At 42.0% G+C, this 24,663-nt stretch overlaps 1 protein-coding gene across 6 annotated transcripts in view; it reads right to left on the reverse strand.

The window, feature by feature from the left end:
- Positions 1-415: 415 nt before the first annotated feature.
- LOC122566486 overlaps positions 416-24,663 on the reverse strand; it is a 74,463-nt gene continuing 50,215 nt past the window's right edge. For all 6 annotated transcript variants that reach the window (XM_043723802.1, XM_043723803.1, XM_043723799.1 and 3 more), the window contains 6 exons: positions 13,582-13,842; positions 11,992-12,149; positions 11,302-11,551; positions 9,222-9,337; positions 3,095-3,232; positions 416-1,434 (listed from right to left, as the gene is read on the reverse strand). In XM_043723802.1, coding sequence (XP_043579737.1) covers positions 421-1,434; positions 3,095-3,232; positions 9,222-9,337; positions 11,302-11,551; positions 11,992-12,149; positions 13,582-13,842 — 1,937 coding nt within the window. In that variant the 3' untranslated portion in view covers positions 416-420. The remainder of the gene's footprint in view (positions 1,435-3,094; positions 3,233-9,221; positions 9,338-11,301; positions 11,552-11,991; positions 12,150-13,581; positions 13,843-24,663) is intronic.

Below are 24,663 nucleotides of genomic sequence, written 5' to 3' on the forward strand. Positions count from 1 at the left end.
GCCATCGTTTAGATCTATTCCGCCGATTTCACCGATATTGCCCAGACGATTCTCTGGTTCTTTTATTTTGCCGATTTCCAACGATCTCGGAAACCGAACGTCGTTTTGCTTTCCCGTACTAAGAGATCTCGATGTTTCGGCATTTCGTAGGACATCCTGCGTAGTCTTGTCCAGAGATAAGTTAGAGTCGTCCGAAATTGCACGGTCTAATTGACCAGGCCGATCGATCGCTCCGGTATGCGTGGATCAGGAGGACGAAGTCGCCTCTATCGTTGAACTTGTCGAAGCATCGTCGTCCAAGGAGCTCTGCGTGGCTACGGTGACTTTGTTACCATCGTTCCGACTAGGCAACTGAAGATCAGCGACTGTTTGACGGGGATGGCGTCTCTTGTACGGCTCCCAATCCCCAGGACCCCGGCGTCAGTGCGTTGCGATCACGTCCGGTGCGCTCTTTGTGCTCTCTATACTGAAAGGTCGCCTCTGATCTACTTCTATCACCGCCTCTGCTCTGTACCTAGCATCAGACGTCGTTTGTTGTGAACACTTGGGCGTGCCGGAGTGTTGGGTGCTCGATGTATTGCTAGATCCGTGTCCAGATCCATAGACAGAACTGCCGTATCTCTCTCCGGAACCAGTCGTTCCTTGCCTCAATAATTTCGGCGATTGGCGATAGACACTGTTTTCTCTGCTTGGCTTCGGGCTTTGAAACCTTTGATACGATGGGTAATCCGGATGTTCCGGGTAAGAAGAGCCTTGGTGCAGAGGTAACGGATAACTAGATTCGTGAGTTGACCAGCCGGGCGGAGCTGGGATTGGGTTGTGTTTTGGACAAATACCCATACTGCCGTCCCGACCTCTTGATGCTGGACTACAACCAGAGCATTGAGAGCCTGGCTGTTGAGAACTATGCTCGGAGGACTGCTGCATACTGTGCTGAGAAGACTGGCCACTTTGGCGCGACTGTGTCGGACTTTGATGATGGTGGAGGTGATGATGACGGTGATGATGAAGATGATTGGTCCCGTTTTGAGAGCCCGGACCACGAACGCCGAATGTCGTGAAACCCACGGGTATTATATTGTCCGAGATTCGAGGCTCGAAAAGGCTTTCTCGTGTTTGACAAGAATTGTCGCGCATTTCTGGTTCCTCGTTGTTTTCCTGTAGACGTTCCTGCGTTGCATTACTAACATTATTACTTTGATGGATGTCATTCATGTCCCTCGTATTGTAAGCCATTTCCAATACGAGATCTTTCGTGTAGTCCTGCGGTATTAGCGTAGTGGGCTGTAAAAGTTCTTTGCTCGGGATCACTTCCAGGCTCGGCGAGTCGCTTCCTCGGTCCCTGATGTCTGTTCTGGAAGACGAGATTGGGCAGGGTGTTGTCTTTCGTCCGAGTTCGTCTAATCGATTTTCTCTGGATTGTCTAATGTGTTCCTGGACAAGACAAACGAATTCTTCCAATTAGTCGGTTAAATATCGCAGCGTAAATAACGTATGCTAGTCAAAAGTTTCTAGTGACTACTCTTTGTTGATTGAAATAGAACAATCTTATTCAAATATTTCTGTCTCGTTAGTTGCAACATAACCATTATTTATTTGATCAATAAAAGGAGATTAACATATGTATATTATGATACGCTATATTCCAATTGACAATACGAAACATTATCCATTTCATATCTTTCAATATCACATTCTCACATAATGTTGTTTATATTATTCTGGGTTTCAATTTCAAGAAGCTTTGTAAATGACACATCAGTTGTTAGCTTTGAATGAATATTATAGCGTGGTATCGTATGCCACTTTTGATTCGCGGGATTAAAATTACAAGAGATGGCCGTTGATTTTAATTATTCAATGGTTTTTCATCCATTTTGTTTTGTTTTTTTAATAAAATGAAGAATCACTGTCTCGGTAACTCATACGTTGGATTAATATTACAAATAACGTACTTTCCATGATAGTGAAACGACCGATCAATGGTATCGGTTTACCACGAATATAAGCAATGCAGGTATCTCCCGTATAACACGGTACTCTTACAACCCAGATTCGTTTAACGTAGTTCGAGAATTCTCCATACAATGCCGTATACGAACAACGTCTTTTCGCTCTATCACGGTTCGAGAATCGGGGAAATCTCAAACTGAAACTTAAAATATTAAAAAGTTTGAATATTTGTAAATTTGAACGTTTAAAAATTTGAATATCTGTTGATTTTAATATTAAAAAATTTTAATATGTGAAAATTTTAATATTTGAAAATTCGGATGTATATATTTAGTTTATTCGGTGAAATAAATGAAAAGGTCGGCTGCAAAATATTCGATAATTGTAATTATGCAGAGTTGTATCACTAATGACTACAGTTTTACGGAGCCCTGACAATTATCCATAAACAATTACTGTATTTTCAAGTTGATCGTTCGTTCAGAATTAATTTTCATTTTCTCATTAATGTGTCGTTCCCCTGCATTTATAATTCGGCCTTTCAAACTTCAGTTTTCCATTCTTCGTGAATGGGTGAAACGAACCGTGGACTCATTTCGTATTGTGCCGCATCAATCTTGTCCGAGTTGCGTGAATGTTAGACACGTGTGATCGTACGTGACAAGTTCAGGTCGTGAACCGAATCGAAATCCTGCTGTGTTCGAAATGTAATTGAAATTCTAGGAACGTGTAACAAGGCGAATCGTGTATAATGCACAAAGAACCTCCACTCTTTCGTGATTTGTCGATACGTACATCTTGTGTTGTTCACGATATTGTATGCGGTCTTTAAAATATAATGCATCTTCGAAGATTGGCAAACGTGTCACGTGCTTTGGATAGAAATAACAATTTTAAGTATAATCGGTTGTCGAAGCTACCGCTGAGAGGATTTTGTCATAGAACACGAACAGCCTGAATATGTATCATGATCGTGATCGAAATATAAATGGCGAGCAATTCAAACGTACAAGCGTTAAGATCGTGCTGGAAACATTCCATGCCAAACTGCTTTACATCAGTAAAAATATTTATATCCTTAATTATTTTCTAACAGATTGGCATGGTTACAGAGATGTACGATAAACAGAATGTCACTTACCCGAATGATTCGATGATCCCGGACCAGTTTCCTCACGCAGTTGAAAACGAAGGCGAAACTCATGCCAAACATAATCAGCGAGAAAACGATGAGGATTATAACGATGTGCTGGGAGTCGATCAATCGAGATTTTTTCTTCTGTAAAGCAAAAATAAGGTAGAGAAGTTCTTGAGGGATCGTAAACAATTTGGAACCCACGACGCTTCAAGTAATACGAATTAGTTTACACTGAATAATTTGAAACTTAGTTACATTAGAAAGTTACGGTTGATATTAATAGTTATGATTTTCAACAAAAATATTGAATTTTACCAGAAGCATATTAGGAACTATATTTTTGATATGATATAATAATTGATTTCGAGAAGATTTCATGAAAAAAATTGTTAACTAGAAACTAAGTATCGTATCTGACCAATTATCCGCTCGAGTATACAGATATCTCATAGATGCATGCGCATTTCGTCGGTTGATTCCTAAATACATACACATTGAGAATAGTTACCGTGATGCAACGCAGGATATTACGTGTAACATAACAAACCGAGTTTTGTCCTTTTCTTACTCTTCTTTTGTCCTTTTTCTTGTCCGTTTCTATATCTTGTTTCTCGCGTTTGCCATCAGCAAAGTCACGATATCAGGTAGTCAAAATGTCGAATGACGTGACACATCTTCTCGTATGTGTACAAATGAAAATCGGTAATAGGATTCTTTCATAGCGGGCTCGTGAAAATACAGGTCCTATATCGCTGTACAGCGCCAAACACTATGATTTTCATTTTCTTCTCGTTTTCGTCTTATCTCTATCGCTGTATCTGTGTGTCATGCGATGTTATAAATGGTGGGAATTTAGCCGATACGGCGAACATATTTCGCCAGAGGCTTAATTTTGAGATCCTCTCGTTTGGCCAAGGACTTCTACGAACGCGTATAAAAATGACCACTACAGTTTTACGATTACAAGGGTAGAATCGGAGTGCAAGTGGTATAATAGGGGATGAAGCGTGCCTGATACGTATAAAAATAGCTTAGATTAGAATTAACGCAGTTCTGTTATTCTCGAGTTGAAAGGATGGTATGATGATCTTGTTCTCGTTGGTAATGCGTCCTGATTTTTTTCACGTCCAAGTAGATCGCTAAAGCGCGAACATACGTGACCGAGATAAGAATAATAAAAACAACGTTCATAATGATCACATTTTGCGAAAAGCCGGCGCCATTAACAAAATAGACGGAGTTATCGTGCTCCTGTTTTTCACGGAGATGGCCGTGGGAGAGCATTTCTGAATGTCTACCGAATGAGATTTCTGTGCATTAGATCCTCTAACATTCCTCGGAGAAAGCTGGAACCAATGTTAGTGCAACCAGGTGGAGGGAGAAAAGAAGAGATGGCCAAGGGAGAACGAGAAATTCTAGTTGAGGGGTTGAAAATGCCTCTTTCTGCTTCCGTAAGCCCGAGAGGTTTATTGTTATGCTTATATGGCCGAGTACACTCCAACGGACGGTTTACGTGTTTGCAAAAGTCTGTGCAAAAATACATTTCGAACGGCTACTGCATTCGTGACGAGAGATACTTTTGATGCTTTCCTCCTCTATCGAACAGGGATTTATCCCGGCCTGCAAGCGAAACTCCAATATTTCCGATCGTATTGATATTTATTCGACTTTACGCTACTGGACGTTATATCAAGTATAATGAAAAGTTTTTTGTAGGCAACATTTTTTGCCATTCACACTGTTTCCTTCTTCTGCTCTTGTTTTCTTCAATAGTCAAAATAACGATATTGAGATCATTGATTTATTGAAACATTTATTTCCTCCCTATCGCGATCATTTCGCTTTAACTTAGGCTCTTCGCTTGTCTCGAAACTTTTCTTCGCTCTAAGATGATTTTGCTGTTTACTCGGATCTTCTTCATTTCTAATTATTCAAGCGGTATAACCGAATTTCCAAGTAGACGTCTTCTTTCCCTCCGTTCACACGGTGGAAAGTATTTGCCTTTTGCAAAAAAGATGTCGTTTGCAAACTTGATCAACACTGGTGATCTTCTATATCATTATCGGATAATCTTATAAAATCTAAAAATCTTCCGCTGTGACACGCGCGAGATTATTTCTATCAGTTACGTAATTAATACTCGGCAAAGTACGAGCGCATCCTCGTTGACGAAAGAAGGATCTTGCCGATCGCAACTTTATCCTACTGAATTTTTCTTAATGACAACTGAGAATCCTCGCGGAGTTATGCACAGGTTCATCTATTCCTTGACCCGGATCACTGTGGAGTCAGATTCACGCCTTGCCGCGTTGAAATTAATGATAGTCCGGTGAGGATCCGCTTTTTTCGCTCGAGGAAAGAAATAATTAGTCGCGAGGTAAAAAACACTGAAGAACTTCTCATTAGCGAGGAAGTAACGAATATATGTTAAGGATTCTGTTATGTTCTCGATTACCGTGTTATGTTACCGCAAGGCTAGGGTTGGCATCACGGGAAGGAATAATAATTAAAGAACATTCTTGCGGCGGTAATTATTGTAGAATATCTCGGCACCCGGTGTCACTGTGAAATCGATATCTTTAGAAGAAGAGCGGCGATGGATATAAATGAAAGCGCGATCTGGTCGATCGAGGAAGAATCAAATACGACTTATTTCATTTGAACCGTACGATTGAATCACGAAGATTGATACTTGAATGGAAGTTAATCGAGATTCCAATATCTATCGTCGAACCATACTTCTTAGCCTGGCACGATGATGCATAATTTTATTGTTGTTCGAAACTTTTAGGTTTATGTAATCATATGCATAGTTTAATAACGTTCAAGGAAACATCGCATCGGACGTTTCGACAGTTTCCCTATGGTATCTCCTTTTTTTCATAGAGTCTGCTTCCCATTAGTATTTACCAGCCAGCGCTAAACGAGGTAAGTGGTGTAGGGATGCACTTTCCATTAGAGGGAAATAAAATTGGATAGGATGGTTACCATCGTGTATTCGCCATGATTTCGTTGTGCATTCTATTCGTGCCGTCAATTTCGCGGCTGTTTTCCCATGCGAACGGGTCTACTATCGCGGCGTACAATCTTGCTGTGCTTTATTGCAGTCATGAGACACGGCTAGGTATAGTAAAAGGGACAGATAGTAGAAAGCCTCCGGACAGAAATAAGGGAAGTAGTGAACAACAATCTCAGTGGTTCAAACTAGTTCGCAAACGCCGGTAATAATATTTTCTCTTGAATTCTGTACTTGAGTCGGACACTAGACTCTTTAAATAATTTGCCGGTAATTACGGAATTACGGGCGATCTCTTTCGCGCCTTCCTAAAGGTTGCAGTTTAATTTTCTACATTTATCTTGCTTTTTCGTGTCACGTCCAAGCGCAATTTCGATATCCTTTTACACGGGTCTGAAAAATATTATAGCTGGCCATCTGTCTCCGAGTTTCTGCTGTTTGAGTAACCCCAGTAAAAAATACCTCGGTCGTTCGTGTAATTCTCTGTACACCGTCAGAAAACATTAAACAAACTGCTCGGAAGAGAAACGGAGTTGGGATCATTTTTTACATTGCTCCGTCACGGTCTGGCTTCCTGTCAGGTGGCCAGAATACGAAGCCGAAGGAACATTGGAAAGGACGCGGCCGTAAAGTCGATTTCATACGACAGCCCAGATGAATTCATGTAGAACGTACACGCTGGAAACTTGATAGAGTTATCGATACGGTATAGAAAGGTCCTTGCGCGATACGATACACCGCATTCAGTGATCCGAGAATTCAATGTGCTTTCTCCTATTGTGGCAATCTTGCCAGTACGGAATGAGAAACAGTAGAACAAGCGGTGTAGTTATTCGATGGCTGGTTGTTGCCAGTGTTTTGAAAATCGTTAAATGCGTTTGGCGATGGTGGTAGTGAACGAGTAAGAGAAAAGGTACGTCAAAAACGGCCGTTGCATTAAAAACATTTGCATCGCGGACGCGAGTCGCATACCATCTAAAAAATAGGTAGCAGAATGGAGGCAGTGTGTTTCACAGGTCTGGGAGAGCGAGAGTTGTTTATATCGTGGCTTTTCACGCTCGTCAAGTTTCCGGGAAAATAGAAATGGATTCCCGGGACGTTGTTCGTGCGCTACAGTGAAACAGGAGGAAAAGCTTTGTGTGCACCGCGTTCCCAATAAATCGCACGGCTACAAAGGAATCCAAGAACGACCATCTTTCAATGGGATAACCTTTTTAGCGTGGCTCGCCGCCCAGGCACAAGAAGTTCACGACCTTACGGATGAATATTACGGAACAAGTGACCTCAAAGGGAGTCACGTTTTTGCGGTTTAAGTGGGAGCTTCCTTTTTGCCTTACCTGTCGGAGAACCTGTCGGATCGGGACTCTATTTGCGGCTACTCCTTTTAATCTTAACTTTTCACTTGGAGGAAAAGAAGGGTTTCGTTTAAGGGGATCGTCCAACTACTCTGTTTTTCCGATTTGATCTTAACGAGCTACTCGATCGACGATTGTGTTTCTTCTACTATCCTAAGAAGGCATAAAATCCGAGGTTTATTGGATGAACGTTGTTCGTTGGAAGCGATCGTTCCCGTTTCTTATGGAAATACGAATTGGAACGTTAATCAGATTATCGGACAGCAACGATCGGGAGGCGTCATGATTCATGAGACAATATGCTAGCACACTCGAAACAAGGACGAATCGATGTCTCTTACGTACCGATTAAGGGTGCACTCGTAGCATATCGATCCTAGTTTGCCGAATAACGTCAAACAGAGACGCTCACGTGGAAACAAGCATGCGATCGAATGATAGCATATCGCTGCCATTATTTGCTCTTAGATTAATATCCATCGATTCATCGATGGGATCGTGGCATCGTTTCGAAGGTAGCATGTTCGGGTAATTTGTCAAAAGTGCATACAATTTCCGCCCCGAAATCGCAAGCGTTCTCCCTTGGAGAAGACCAACGATACGCAGCATAGTGAAATCACGGCCTCGGTAGTGGACGCGAGTCGAAGGTCAGGAAAACGAAACGATTGTCTCAGCCTGGCAAATGCAGCTTTGAATAAATTAATTAACCGGCGAGAGCCCCGACAGAGAGGCGGGAAATGGAAAGACGAAAGGATATTAAGTCTTTGTTGGAGTCGTATGTACCGGATTCCCGGAGTTTATTACACTGCTCCGGCTAGCTTAATCGATAGTTCCCGAAATACTAATCAACACGTGGAAATTTCCATAACTCCGTTCGGTTTAATTGCCTACGATTCCTTCTTACTCTTTTTATGTTAATCACGAAATGGTCAACGTTTCACTACACTTTATAGGCTTTTAACGAGAACACGATGGCTTTACTTCCTAGCGTGTGTGAGGTATCGACGTACGCACTGAATATGTGCTAGGCAGGGTCTTCAAACAGAAGTACTGAACTTTCGTCGAATAATGTAATCAACCTCCTGGAACAAACGGAAGCAGAGCGAAAGAGAGAAAAGCGATTATGTCTAGACGACGTGCTATTCTTGCGGCACCGTATATCATACATCTATAGGGAAGCGGATAATGCGGCCAATCCTTGCAACGATCATCTCCAAATCTCTTTAAACTGTATTACGTTGCTTATAGATTACGATAATTATCCGTTTGTTTTAATAGCGCTTTATATTGTACGTAAGGCCGAAGAATTTTCCTCATGACAGGGCTCGAGTACTGCGAGCCCTCGCTGAAGTAGTCTGGCCTACAGTGACACAATAGAAATGCTTCCGAATGGGTCTGCTAGTCACAACAGTTATAATGACGAAGAGATCTTATTAAAGTCCCATTTTCCCTAAAGTTGTTCAGGATCTTTGAAGTTCCCTATTTTACGTTGACATACATAAAACAAAACTGCAGTCAACTTTTCCACGATGCTTGTTCCACGAGCGCTAGCTGATAACGCGGAAAGCGTTGACTGTGCTTGCATAAACGATGCCGTTTTGAGAAGACAAAGAGTACCAGGAGGTGAGGCAGAAAGGATAACTCAGAACAAGGAATACGAAGTAGAAATGATCCAGATTTGGCTATCAGGAAATATTTAAGGGCTTCAAAAGGATTAGCATAGAAATTGTCCTCCCGAATATAAATTTCGCTCACTCACGTTGCAAGATTGATCTTCTTCGTCCCATCGGAAACGACAATTGATTCTCCCGTTGCACTGCAATTCAGCGGCGATGCATGTTGCATCCTCGCAATAAAACTCATTATCGAGGCAAGCTGCAACAAATTAACGAGAACATAACATTGTTATATATTCTGATTAAATTTAAACTTCTCATGGAACAGTCGCGTTAAATGTAAAATTAGAAAGGTAATAGCTTGATTTTACTACTAACTCTTCCGCGATATTAAAGCAGCACGAACACGAGAGTGACTTTGTTAGATAGGGAAAAGAAAAATGCGAAGGAAAGTAGTATCAAAATTTTTAAGTATCAACGTCGAGGACTTGTTAATCTATTGTTCTTATAATCTCGCGTTTATACTGCGAACGAAGAGCCGTACAAGAAAATTTTCATTTGAAATCTTATCGTACGAGAGATAGAGGAATAAGTGAATTTTGCTCGAGTCCGCGGGCAAGTCGCTCGTAAGATATTAGTTCTGCGAGGGTGGCAGGTGTAGAGAGGCTGAGATTCTTCTCGTGCCGAGATAGAATGGGAAATTTCGTACGTGTATCTGCACCGCAGCGGCTTACTCCATTTGCCATTCAGCCAAGTCTACCACCATTAATTTAGAACTGGGATCCGTTCGCGAGCGATTATTCTCTGTGATATGAACGGGTTAAGACGATTATATATTTTTATCGATATCGCTGTAATCGTCAGCTCTGGGTGTTCGATTGAGCCCGAAATCGAACCAGTCCATCGCTTAAAAAAAGAAGGCTTTCGATATGCGATCGTTTTCTTTTGATTGTGAAATATCGTACGAGTAATAGAAGCAAAGGCATTGTGTCCATGATTCCACTTTTTCCGTGTCGCCAACGAGGATATCTATCGTTCTATGGAATTTTAGCGATATTTCGTATGGTTTCCGGATTCAAGCTTCGCGGAAAATTTAATATTTTGTCCTCCGTAGCAAAAGAATTATTCGAAGCATGCAGCGAGAGAAACACGTCTGACCAATTGAAAGGAGCAGGTCGAACGTGAGAAACTTTTCATCGTTCTTGTCGACTTCATCAGAATCAAATCGCGACTTCGGTCGAGTAAGATTGATATTCCCGCCTCCCAATTTGCTACTTTCTACTGTATTATCGATATTTCGTCTATTATTAACGAGTCCTCCTTCCGTAATCAGCGTGTCACGTAAACTATCGGTAACAAGTCGCTTCGGTTAATGGAATGTCCGCATTGTTAATGTCTACTAATTTATGATCGTTGACAAGCAGAGAAATTATAACCTTTCATTTTATAGATAATTAGTCGAGCAATCATCTGATTGCTCTTTCGTTTCTTCCTAGTATTTTTCATTGTTCGTATGTTTGTCATAAAACGCAGGCGAGGCGACGTTAATTCGTAGATTTCCATTAGACCAGTATCTGTCTATTTCCGAGTACGAATGCATTCCCGGCGTTAAATTTAATGAAACTTATCGCTAAATTACTTGCGTGCCGTGAACAAAGATCTTCGCGATATTCGCACGTTCTATTATCATACAACAAGTCGTTATAAAATGTAATTGGATTATCTCCTTTTGTCTCTTAACAGGTCGTTCGCGACATTTGATAAGTTTCTGTAATTTCCTGGTATTCGTGACACGCTATTTAATTAATAATTTTATCAAGCGAATAAATATTTATACACCTTATCGAAATGAACAGTTTTCATATGCTGTGCATAAAGCTTGAAAGCTTTACTCATTGACGTTGATTACATTTTAACGCAATGATAACTACGTTATCGTAAACACATATAAACATGCCCAGCTACATGTTAATTAACATTATTGGTTAATATCCTGCCCCGTAATATCATGATTTGTTTGTAAAGTAATATTTTCGTTAGCTATTCGATACGAACATTTAATAAGAGCGCGATGGTATTTTGTCAGAGAGAATACGCAATTCCTCGAACGAATCTCAAACGGCAATTGTATTCGGCGAAGTAATATCGTGAATGATATTACGCGGAGATAAAAGCTGTCGCAGACAACGGTGAACAATTAATCGAGGGTGTTTGTGAACTCACGTTTGTCTCCCGGATCTCTGTCTCTGAGCGCTGTCATGACGGCCTCAAAGCTGCTGTTCAGTGCTTTAGGCTCCGCGTAAAACCTGACAAAGGCGATATTGGTCCCGATGAGGACGGTGTCGGCGATGCTGCCGCAGAAATTCTTCTCTCTGGAGGACATGTCAGTGCGTTCTTTGAATATGTCCACGAAGTTGGCGTCGCACTCGTTTGGTCGTTGCAGTTTGAAGGGATCCGAGAATACCAGCTGAATCTGAAAGTTGTACGTGTTCCTGTGATAAAGCTCAGTGAAGGGTCCTTTCCTTTTCCCTCTATCTCTGTTCTGGTGACGAGCGAAAAAACCCAAAGCATTTTCACCAATTACTCAGTATATTTTATGAGGCATCGCAATTACCGGCATTTTCGTGCCAGACGTGATTTCGTTTGACCAAAAAGAATGGACGCCCAGATAGTGATGAGACAGGGATCAAAGGTAGTCTGATAGCAAAGGGACAAGTCATCGAGTATTTTGGACGATTCAACTTAAAATATACGGTGCATTGCACGTTTGTCTTTTTGTTGTTGCGTACTTTTTTTTTCTTTTTTTAATGAACTGAATCAAAGGATTATCGAGACATTATCGACAGAGGGAAATTCGTGAAATGATATTAGCGAAATGGTGTTGACGTAAATTGACGAAATTGACGAAATTACCTTCCATCCTTCATTGACGGTGATGTTCCACATGCAATCCAAGGGGATGCCTTCCTTCTCAGCGACAATCTTCTTGTCCTGCACGTCATCGCTGCTAATAATTGCCTGCACGCCATTCACGTATTTGACACACGGCTCCGGTTCTGGTGGCACTCCCGCTGTGAATCACACCTATTACAGTATTACGCTTTCCCCAGACTCATCGTCAGGTGTTTATTTGCCTCGACTAATTCGCGTGTACGTTTCGTTCCTCGCGTATAATGCAACTCGCTCATTTACGAGCTCGAGCTTCGATGCCAATGTCGAGAGCCAATAGAAAACGTATTCACCACGAGCCAGACAGCGTTCGTGGGTCAGAAAGGGACAAAAAAAAAGAGCGGGAAACGTGGACCGTGGGAAGCAACAAAAAATCTCCAACCATTGTTGGAGAAATAATTGATTTCCCGTGCCGAATTGGCATTATAAAATTCGCGGCCGGAGGAGCACAATGAACAAGAGGAAATGAATCAAACGCTCGAAAAGATTCATCCCACCCCGGTATCTGATTAATTTCCTTTCCCGTCGATGTTTGAATTTGACGTTATCATCGTGGCAGAGTTTTAATGTTTGTCCCTCATTAAGACTGATTCGCGGCAGCTTCGAAAGCCATGCGTTTTGGAGCGTATTAAGAGCAACCAAATACTCAAACGGCATTCATCGCTCCGGATCGGGGAAAATGCGCGGAAATAATGAGCTGTATGAGACACGAATGAATATCGGCGCCGTATTTCTGGCAATCTGGCCTACTCGAGCAGAGCAAAACGGGATGCTATTGCGAAGAAGACCGTAATACGTACAATTACTTACGAAGTATTGAATTAGCATTGCCGTAAAACTGATTTGTAAAACTACGCGAAAATGCAAAATTGGAGCAAATGTATTGCTTCGTATGAACAATTTATTCTGGAATTTTCAACATGAAACTCGGCTCCAACTGTAACATTTTATGGATTACTGGAGCAGTACTCAAATATTGACAGTGTTTCGGTACGGTAACAGAAATTACGTCGAAATTATTTTCAGTCAGCTTCGAGCACTAGTTTTTCGGCATGAATCGCGGACGTAGAATTTATTACTAGTCAAGATAAAAAAAAATTCTGCACAGAGGTCGCAGTTGGAGCGGGAAATCCGGTGGATTGGAAGCTTCCCAACGTTCGCTGATGTCGTCGAGGCTAATGTCCGACCGAGTATTCTAATCTGAGAATCGCCGGTCATCACTCGCGTTTGTTTTCAATGAATGGGCAAATTTTTATCCTGACATACAGATATTTCGTTAGTTTCTCTCTTTCTGTATACGCTCGAACTTTAAATAAAATTCATCAACGAGAAGCAACTAATCGATATTTTCCTGATCCAAAATATTACTATACGCGGACCATGACATATCGGCACGTGATGTACGTGTACCATGTTTGCAGAATCTACGAAATAATTTGCAACCTCGAATTCCGTATCTAGCGAATAATCCGAACGGATTCTTGATTGGAATAGGTTCTTTTCTAATAAGAAAATCTTACTGTGACAACGTGACAGACGGGTAGATGGACTTACGATAGGTTGGTCTTGGTATCATACTCCAAACGGCCTTGAAACCCTTGTCCTCGATGCTATCGTCACTGTGGAATCGCAGCCAGAGATATCTCGTCTTCGACGTGATCTCTGGGGGGAAATTCTTGCCACAGAAGTTACCGAGGAGATTGGAGTAGCCGTGCTGGCCGTCACGTACCTCGAGAAAATCGTAACGACAGTCTGCACTCCCCTCGAGTTTGAATTCGTCTCGAAAATCGAGCTTTAACAGCATGCCTTCCTTAGCTGAAACGAGAGAGGGGTAACGTTCTCGTTAGAAACCGTGAAAACAGCGAATATAGAGACGTTTCTCCGAATTGAGTGATTTTTGTAATCAAGAAAGAGACTGTTTATCGAAGAATGCAAAAGTAAGCTATTTTATTTTTCTTGTACGGATTTGACGGTATATTTAATTAACGTCACAAACCGGGTAAAGAAAAGTAGAGAATTAATCTAACAAGATACAGATATAAAAGTACAGGCACAAAAGTGAGTACAGTGTATTCTGAGAGTAGTTTGATTTCATAGTCTGCATTTATCAATTGCTCCTAAGAAGAGATCGATTAACAATAATATTCGCATATCTGTATATACCGATGATTTATTTATTCGGTATATTATTCTGATAAAATCAATATGTGTAAAATCGTTGTTAAATAATTCAACGGGGGAAGCAGGAGTGTTGCGTGAAGGACGTGTTCGTGTATTAAAATTAATTAATCGAAGAAGCGACAGACAGTTCATTAACAATAAGTTCAATCAACTAATCTTCTTTCTCGCTCGAGTGTTGGAATGTTGAGTCTGTGGAGTACAGCGTCGTAGTTATGATCACAACTATGAATAGGACAGTTTAGCGAACGCGATACAAAACCTACGAATTTATGTTGCGATCTTTCAATAAACCGAACATATTTAGTGTAACGTGGCGACCATATAACGCTTGCGTACTCAAGGTGGCGTCTAACCAGAAAGTCGTAGAGTTTTCGGTGTTAAAGGGTTTCTGAAGTGCTCGCGGTATCTGAAGATAAAACCATGTAATCCGTTTGCAGAATTATGTATGATAAACGATTTCGTTAATGATATTTCGGGATAATATTTTTAATTTGCTATTCACGGAAAACCGTGACCTAAATACGAAGCGATGTCACACACGCATTGTTTGCATCGCTATGCATGAGTTTGGCCGATTGGTCGGCTTACACGACGAATGTTCTAACGTCGTTAACGTCGAAAGTCGACCTGGCAACCGGCCAGGTTATTCTTCGTATTCGTCGCGCAACTTTTTTGATTCGTCTTATACCGTAAAGTACCCGGTTTAACTTACAGCGCGGTACTTTCTACGTGCTTTTTATCTACTGGCAAAAAGCAACTCATTTATCGCGACATAAATTCTTGGAAAGAATTGATCGTTAAAAGAAGCGGCCCATAAGATTCCGCCGACGAAGCTTTTCGTTTTCAAGAAGAAGGTTAGGAACTTCTGCTTCGTCGGATATGTTCTTTAATACCTGACAAGTTATCTGGCGAGCGTTAGAGTCGCGAATCTATCGTTCTCACGTTTTCCACACAATAAATCGAAATCGATGTTCTTTTATGCGCGGCAGAAACTCGGGCGTATGGTGACATCGTGAACGTGCGATTTGCAAAATCAGGCTGTCCGATCGCTTTCTTAGCATCGAACTGTGCTGTTCGTATATAAATCCCAGTCGATCGCCGACGCGATCTGTAATGAAGTCGTCGGCATGCAAACGCGACTTCGCCTTCTTCGCACGTACCAAGATTATCCAAGAATTATTTACCGCGAATCGATCGTTAGAATTCACTTGACCTTTCCAGCAACGCAACGAGGGGAATTCCGCGGTATTTGGCTGTAGGTTGTGCGCATATAGTTCTCACGTTTCGTTTCACTTGCTGAATCCTAGAGAGATTGCTGCCGCTCTGTCGAACAATTAACGCGTTTCCAACCGTCTGGTTCCTCTTAGGTATAATTATTTCAAGCTAGCAAAGATTCGCACGAACGCATGTGGATATATGAAATCGTCTCTAAATTCCAAACGGTTCGACGAACGCTTTGTACCATATAACACAGCGGAGATCGGACAAGCGGTGAACCAAAAGTCCATCGTGTGTAGGGAAAGGATAGTACTTGCGCGTTGTTTACGGTTCGCTCATAAATACTTGGTAGATTTGCGAATATAATATCTCATTCGTATCGCCATTTGTGCGCCGCGTAAAAATTTATACCCGGCCGCTCGCGATATGAAGGAAATTATTGACTGAATATCATGGTATAAAAGCCGCGTATTTGTTTCCGAGCGTTCGCTAAACGCCACTCGAAGAAATAGATCGTCTATTTTCGTGGCAATTAAAAGTACGCAAACGGTTTCCCTGAATAACGTACTCTGGGGATGTAGGCGATAAATCGTATTGATGATCCGGATAAGGTACGATTTCGAAACGAGTATTATTAGCGGCTCTCTCACTATACAACCGCATAGGAATGTCATGCTCACGACGAAGCTGTTATTTTCATTCGTGTATTTATGTTACGCTGTGAATGAAATTCTGGCTATCATCTGCGGCCAGCCCACGCGAACAGCGAACTCGTTTTCGTCCGAAGGACGGACGAATATTTTCTATGTGAGACTTACCAACAGCGGGAAATCCATCGCGATATGACACATCTACCGTAAAAATCGCAGTTGACGATTGATTCCGATGCCTCCGACTGAATCGAGAACGGTATCGTACGTGACACTAAAGTGTCGCGACTTCGCCATCGAACAACGACCGTTCCTGGCTCTTATTTGAATGGCGCTTCGAGCCTTCCATTGACGGAGCCGCGTTTCTTCGATGCGAAGAAAGAAGGAAACGATAAAAAGCGGGACAGAAAAGAAGGAAGGAATAAAGGTCTGCGTCGCGACTATTTTCTCGGAGGGGGAGGAAACTCTAAAGCGGTGGCAATCTCACCCCAACTACTGTCCGCTTTCGCACGGAAATACCAGTATTCCAGTCGCGGTGCGATCGATCGAGTTTTTCAACAGATTCAAAGAGTCTTCTTCTCCTATTTTCACGCTTCATTATCCTTTGATTGTGTCACCTTCCGCCTGCTGCTTGTAATCATTGTGGAAATTAAGGGCCATTCTCAAAGGGTTTCGCAATTCTCCGCTATTGTACGACGTTCACGACTTATTTATCAATCCGCCTCTCGCGTTTCCTCTCCTTCAATTTCTCAGTCTTTTCAGAAGTAAGCGTCACGGCGTTATGTATACAGTTACACCTGTAACGGTGTCACTGCGCATCGCAGTTCTGGATGCCACGAATTTCTATCGACCCAGTCTACCTAATCGCTGAGCGGCAAACGTACTGCGAAACCAAGAATCTAGTAATTTCGAGCGAGAGGGTGCGATATCTGTTCCAAGTTTAAGCTTTCGCCGTCGTCGATATCTAACACCAACTTTCACGATGTCTCAGACACCGTGAACATCGTTTACGTATGGAGTAAATGGCTTCCGTCATCGCAGAACTTACCTGAGCCGTGAAATCCAAGGTACACGCAAATATTCGACCATTCGCGATATTAGTGTACATCACGGTTCTAGCCTGACATCCTACGAACTCGTCTGTCTTGGAATCCGCTGCCATTTTCCTCTGACTATCAGGTTCCATGCCTCTCGTCTTCCCTAACTACTAGCGTTCCCCTTCCAATAAACCCGTCGAATTTTCACCGGCGTTTCGTATTTTTCGTAGCTCGCGTACGAAGAAAGCCCGCGAGTCACGAAGTCTGTACAAATTTTCGCACATTTTCCACCAGTATTCCCTGGAACTTAGAACGAAAGCTCGAGGATGATTTCTACGAGAACGTGATTAGAGTTTCATTCTGCGGCACGATCGTAGAAATATATCCGTAACTAATGGGCGTGGATTTTATCCATGATGTCAGATATCGAGAGGTATCGAGAAGGATAAGAAGAAAGCCTTTCTTAGGTGTCTACCGTGAAAAAATATTACAATCGTACGTGCTTAGCTTTCCTATACCTAAAATTTATTATTGATTTTTCGAGTAAATTCAGACGAATAATTTTACGAGATATTTTTGTATTTAAGGTAAATTATAACGTAGAATATATTAAAAGTCGGAAACGCGTAATTACCTCCATTTGGAAATGTAAAAATTCTCACAGAAAGATTAACAAGTTACCCGTCAAACAGATTTTTCTAGGGTACAGTATAAATTTTATTCTGGTAATTGTAGTGAAAATCGTTCGAAAGTTTCTATAAAAAGAAGAACAATGGACTTTTGAAGGTCTCAAGCCAATACCCTGAATTCGTGGTCGCAATAATGATCAGCATCTCGACGGGTAGTTCATCGAATTTTCCATAGAGATTCGCAAGATAAGGAAGAGCGTTGCACGGTTCCTGAGAGTTGAATGACCTAGTCGGTCTGTTCCCGAAGCCCCGGTAAAATGGTGTAGTTTCCCTCCTTGTTCAAATCGGATATTTATTTCTTGCAACTGCACCGCCGATTAATATTTGCAAACTTTTCCCATGGTAAAACCGTAGACAGAAATATATTCTGACGCGCGTAGGTATTTATGAAACGAAAGCAAACAAGACATTTTTAATTCGAAACATTGATATAAAGTATATCTTTTTTTTTTCTTTTGCAAAAACGAAAGTAAAATGTCGAAATCCGATTTTATATACGCGTTGGGTTTTGAACATTACGTTTTCTGTTTCAGATTTCGTGATTTCGTGAAAATTTTTTGTTCAAATTTTCGACTTTATGCTAAATCGAATAAATACACTGCGTACTGTAGCATTGTTTCCAAATTAAATAAATAAATATAAAAAATATATACACAATATATGTATAAATAAATATAAATAAAATGATATAAAATTAATTTATATGTAAAAACTGAGCTCTCTTTATGCTGCTTTATGAAGCCGAGACGAGACGATGAAAGCTTCTTTATTCGAGAGAAATGATGAATTTATAACGCGAAAGTAACGTCAATTCAATTCTTTGCTGGATAATTTCTTTTCAATTTTCAACTTGATTATTTCTTTGACGACCTATCGCACCAATTTCCACGCGAATAGAAATAGTTTGTGTTCTTGAGGCGATGGAATTATATCGCCGGCCAGTGCAAACGACGTTTCACCGAATATTGAGCTAACAACCTAATGACAGATGTAAATAAATTTGCACCCGGTATTTCGCTTTCATTGCGCGGCAAACGAGCAAACTTTATTGCGATTTTATTTCACTTTTCCTTCGAATGGAATGGAATAAGAGGGGGAGAACGAGGTCTCTATGGAATCCAGTCCCGAGTTTACTTTCTGTTACGTTTAAATCCCTCGAAAATGTTTCGCGACCTCTACTGTAACCTGTCTTGAACTCATTTTTTCACGGTCGATGATTTATGATATCCTATTCAGATCCACCTACGGATTCGTGTAATATATCCATTTACTTTGAGGACGGCCATTAAATCGGCAAAGGGTCGACGATAATAGATCGGTCTGCTACGAAGGATTATTTCTATGGTATAACGACGAATATCGAGCGAAAAACAGTCGCGAAAAAGTGATCACCCGTCTTGTTTAACTGAGCGTAAAATGTCGACCGTTCGTTAAATTATATTTAGCTGAGAGTCGGTGGAAACACGCCGTAAAAATTGGATCGTGATCATCGGATGTAAAAAGAAGGAAACATTTTTATGGTTTTCATTAACGCAGGAGAAACCAATGAATTGGATTGGGCGAAAAACTGCCGTTAGAGGGAAATGTAAAAGGGAGAGACACGGCTATATTTTACACGGAGCCGCGGGAAGGCTAGCTATATTTTACATGGTATTAGGCGGCTTAAGGACGCTACGAGTTTGGGAAATAGAGCGGGCCGATTCTTTTACATTCGCATCAAGTCGTATCCTGTTGAGTGAGAACATTTAACGAGCACTCCCGACAAGGATGACCGAGAAGGGGCATGATCCATCCTGAAAAGCGAGCCATTTTCGGAGATACGTTGTTAAGAGTCGATGAAGGGGAGAGTTTGCCGAGACAGATCCTCAGGGATTTTATATACCGGCGCTCTTCTTTATCTACACTTTGGGACGCGCGTATTCCTCAACGTTCGATCGTGAATTAAACAGTTTCTTCGACGATATAATTTGATGAAATTTTCCAGTGGCGCTTTTCTTTCGATTTTGTCCAATGTCTCTGTAAAGATATTGTCGCAATCGTTTGGAGAAAGGTGGATTTGTAGCAAGGAGTATCTGGAGAAAAATTAACGTATCGTAAAGCACAAATGAAACGACATTACGTTCGATTCGCTCGATGCGCGCAGGTTGAATTAAAACGATTTGTGTCGCGCTTCGAAGGCGATTTTCTTGCGCTTATTCAACGTTACGATTGAAACGAACCGAGAACACGTCGTTTTGTCACAGACTGATGTATAGACATCAGGATAGAATAGATGGGAATGCATCGATGCACTTCGTTGTACGTGCTTAAACGATCGCTCGGCCGAGATTTCCGCTTTCGTAGTGATTCATTGCAGTTAGAGGTGCGTTCGACGATGCCACTCGTCATGGAACGCGGCTGTAGAGGACAATGGAGAACGAGCCAGCCGCAAGAAGGAATTAACCAGCACCAACTTTATCACAGCTAACTGCGCTGTCCTTGCTCCCCAATGAATTTACCGATTCGAACACGGACCGAAGTAATTTCAACGATCGAAATCGTTAAATCGCACGTAATCTCTGGCCGTTCCGTTGATTAAAAATGTCCGTGGAAAAATGTCTTGGTTCTTTATCATTTTATCGCCCATGGAAGTTGTGACTTCTTCGTTAGCGTGGAAACATATTTTGTGTTATCTCTTCTTTCCTTTTTCACTGATAAATCACCTAACTTTCCTACAATCTGGTTTACTCTCGATTGATCTTTCTCAATATAAGTTAGACCGTTCTTTCGACGGTGCAATTGGGGTGTAATCGGTAGCAGTTTCTTCGGTAAAGTTGATCGATGGGAACGCACATTGTGGGTGGTCTTTAGCGCCATTTTAGTTCAAGGACAAGCGCAGTGTCTTACCGCAATTAATGGCTTCCCTTGCACAGACTCTCGGCCTTAGAGTATTTCGATGTTCCACGAAACACGGAGACGGCAGAAGGGCGGTCGCCCTTGATTTACGTGGGGTCGCATTAAACGGTTCTTTGATGGCCCCTTACCTCCTGAGTGGTTGATAACTAGATTTGCTCGTCCACTTTGGAACTTAGCCACGACTTCCTCCTATCTCCGACGATTCTGGAAAGCCTTTTTCTCTCGGGCTCTAGGTTGCTACCTTTTTCCTTTCTTTTCTTTTTTTACCAGTTTCTACCCTTCGATGTCTCCCGCGGGTGATGTCCAAACATCGAAAGTATTAACCTTGCTGTTGAATAGCACGTTCGCGTCTCTGACTCACACCATTTAGCACAATTTCGATCGCGTTCAACGTAGAAACTGGCAATAATGGTGAGATATAAGTGGTAAAGCAGACAAACGAACGTGCCTCGATGTTACACACGCGGTAGAGCGAAACTTTTTATTGCCAGTCTGTGTTCCGTAGCGTGAAACGCGAAACTTGGCAGAGGTAAGGAAGCCGTGGTACGCTCGTCGACGCGCTTTAAATTGCGCTTGCCTACACTGCTGGTAAATTGGTTGGTGGTTACAGGTAACGAGACAGGGAGAACGAACTGGTAACGAAGTATCGAGTAACGGTGATGTCTACGAAAAATGGAGTATGATGGAGTCTCGCGTCGTGATTGCAGTCGCGTTCGTCCAAGTGTCATTCGCAACGTTTCGCGTTTCGGCAGATTTCCGCTTTCTTTGGTTATCGTTCGCGAAACGTGGTGTCCTCGTTATCCACTTTCGAAGGTCGATCTTCTTTATTCGACATTGGAAGTCGACCGACGCCCGTAAATGGGATCGATAAGCGGCGTCACATGTTCCTCGAGCTTAGAACCGATTGTCCTTCGCATGGATGACTATGTCACGGATTAGCCTAATAATTTATAAGCTGTATTATCGGTGAATTCCACCGATTTGGCGATGGCGACGATCGCAAAGAGAGAGTTTGATTATTCGTTCGTAATTAGAAAAGAAGTTGTGTCGTTTGGTCAGGTTACCGCACGGTTCTTCAAGGGAGATCAAGCGTACCCGTTTAACGAACTGCTGTTCTTCGAGCCCCATTTCTTCGTTATGCCACAAAACGGAAGAGGTTCGATCGCGTTTCATCCGGCGAATGCTTATTCAGTCTCCAACCAACTGTGATCTCATTAACGTGCCTGAGTGGCTCCAACTGCTTAAAGGTGTCCCACATTTCATAATGATACCGATGTAACCGCGTTATCGTGTTCACGAACGAGCAATTAAAAAGGTTTCATCCGTGCAATTAGGACCTTCTCCCGATGCCGGTTTCTCCGGAAGGGTTACTTGGCCCGTTTGCGTGAGCTCTTCGATCAGGAGTGTCAGCCAGAATAGAAAGAATTAAAAAGGAAGGCGAACGAGAGCCGTGTCCGCGTTATATAGTGGCGTCGATTCATTGACTCGATTATTGTTCTAATTTCCAGTGTTTCTTGGAACTTGCCGATGAACCAGCAAAATCCGTAGTTTACGACCGAGCGATTTTCTAGAACGAGAAAATGTTATCGCGGCAAATGCAATATCGCACAAGCACAACATACGAGGGATGTTCCACCGCGAATGTTTCGTTCTCGATCAGTTATTTTATTCGAGCGAGATTCTCCAGATGTATTTTTTCCCCTTCTTCTTTGAATTCTTTTGAAAAATTGCAGAAATCCATTAAACTTATCGATACAGCGTCGCGAAAAAGAAGCAATGGGACCGAACGGACTGATCACGTTGACGGATTTATCGTGGCCTTTCGGTAATCGCACCATACATTTAGGTTGCATTAGCCTCTGCGGTCCGCGTGTTTTTCCGACATAGGATTCGTACGAATCTGAAGCTGCATCGCGAATGCATACAGAATACCAATTCCGATCTAAACTATCCGTTATCTGTGCTACATCGGGCACACAATCAAGTAGTCTTTGGGCTCAATCGTTCGTCAATTTGCAATTGCAGTTGGACTCGAACGCGCGCGCACATAGATCTGCCGTCGCTTCGAGCGGTTCGTCTTTGCGCGTCGCGACAGAAGAGAGAAGTTCGAATTGTTCCAATTAAACTTTGATCGTGTCTGGCCTGTCGCCGGGACACACCGGCCGAAACGTGATTGAAACATTGACCTTTGTTTCGCTCGATGATCCTCGAAAAGTTTCGACGATTCGTCGTCGTGTGTCGAGAACTAGGCTTTCGTCGAGTTTAACGAGTTCACGTAGACACGTAAGAAATCATAGGAAGGAAACGAAGGCGGCAAACTAGGAACAGCACTTGAAATAACAACGATTGCGCTGTTGAATTTTGAAACGATGGTAACTAAATGCGCCACGGTGCAACTTAATAGCACTGTTGTTGCACAATTTCTACAATTTCAAACGATTTAACGGAGAGTGAATTGCGTCAATTTACGCGAAAACTTCCTTAATCCCTGCCAGTTCCGTATTGATGTTTAGGATAATTGGATGTCGTAATTTACATAGGGTGCTTAATATGTCGTAATCACTTCGATCAATGTAATAGCGGTTGCGATGCATCAACATATTGGTCCCTTTAATGATGCTAGTTATAGTATGTTGTTCGTCACTAATCGGTTCGTGAGTGTAAATAACCAGAGAAATTGAATTCAACATTTACGAAAATGATGTTTAGTGTCATTTTAGAAATAATTTCCTTGTACCAGTGTACACATATCTAGTGGAAAATCTTTCGATTAAATCATTTCGATCGTAAATAGCTTCTAACCGTAGCATAATCGGTGTTTCCAAATCATCTAATCACATCGTGCTGCAAGAATCGTTTAAGCCAACGTTCGTATCGATCCTCGTTTCCTTTCAACATCAACGATATAATTTCGTTCGTACAAAGCGTTAAACAGGCTATTTTAAACGAAGATTATACTTTCTTATCAGTCGACAAGCAATTGCAGCAGCTCTCTCTTATCAGCCGGCCAGGATAAACCGTGGAAAGAATATTATCAGAGAAAATACATTCTTAAACGTATTCAGCGCACGTTGTAACGGTTTAAACTCGCTACGTACCGCAGCTATTCGTAATCCATGACGATCCGCCCTCACATGTAAATCCGAGCCAATAGCGTAGCGCACGTTAGACGCCCAGAAAGGAAATAAGGCACATCGGTTCGTATCGACATCCGGTTGTGTGTGATTTACAAGCGGTTCAATCTGAATTTATTCACCGGTCTGCAAGCTACGCTCATAAATGATTTACAACGTTGCCTTCTGATATTTATTTTTATTTGGAAAACCGGTTTCCAACAGGGAATTTTACGGTTTTACATAAAGAAAACAGACGCGACTGCTGTCGAACCTATCGTTTCCAAAACTCGGCCGAGGACCAGCGATCGCGGTGGATACTATTTTGGTACGTCAGAAGAAGATTCGGCGCGTCCACAGTCTGAGGCTCGTCGACCCTGACTCAATTTCCAACACGACCCAGCTGCCCTCGTTTGCTCAATCCGACGCGTTTCGAGGCGTTTGGATCATCTAAAAGGAACGAGCGTTCCTCGAACGGCGCGTGCCTTTTACTACCTCTTTCTCTACGTTTACTCACCCTAATCCTGGAACGAAAGAACGAAAGAGTTACGGGTGTCTTGCGTCACGGTTCGTATATTTGACGTAAATGGAACCATAAATGCACGTAATTACGTTCGTTGGCCACACAGTATTCTTCAGGAACTTGCAGAAACCGTGAAAAGGGATACCGGTAAAACGTAATGAATATCTTCGTCGTTTTCATGGAATCATGTTTTTACATGATTGTTCGGGAAATGTTTCTCGCGTTTCTCGCGAGAATGGATTTCCAGTCACCTCGTCCATGATTTATCGATTCGTTATCAAAACTTGGACCCAGGCATGATTTATTATTTCGACTCGCATTCGCCAGACC

This window comes from Bombus pyrosoma, linkage group LG4 (assembly GCF_014825855.1).
Source record: "Bombus pyrosoma isolate SC7728 linkage group LG4, ASM1482585v1, whole genome shotgun sequence".
Taxonomy (NCBI): domain Eukaryota; kingdom Metazoa; phylum Arthropoda; class Insecta; order Hymenoptera; family Apidae; genus Bombus; species Bombus pyrosoma.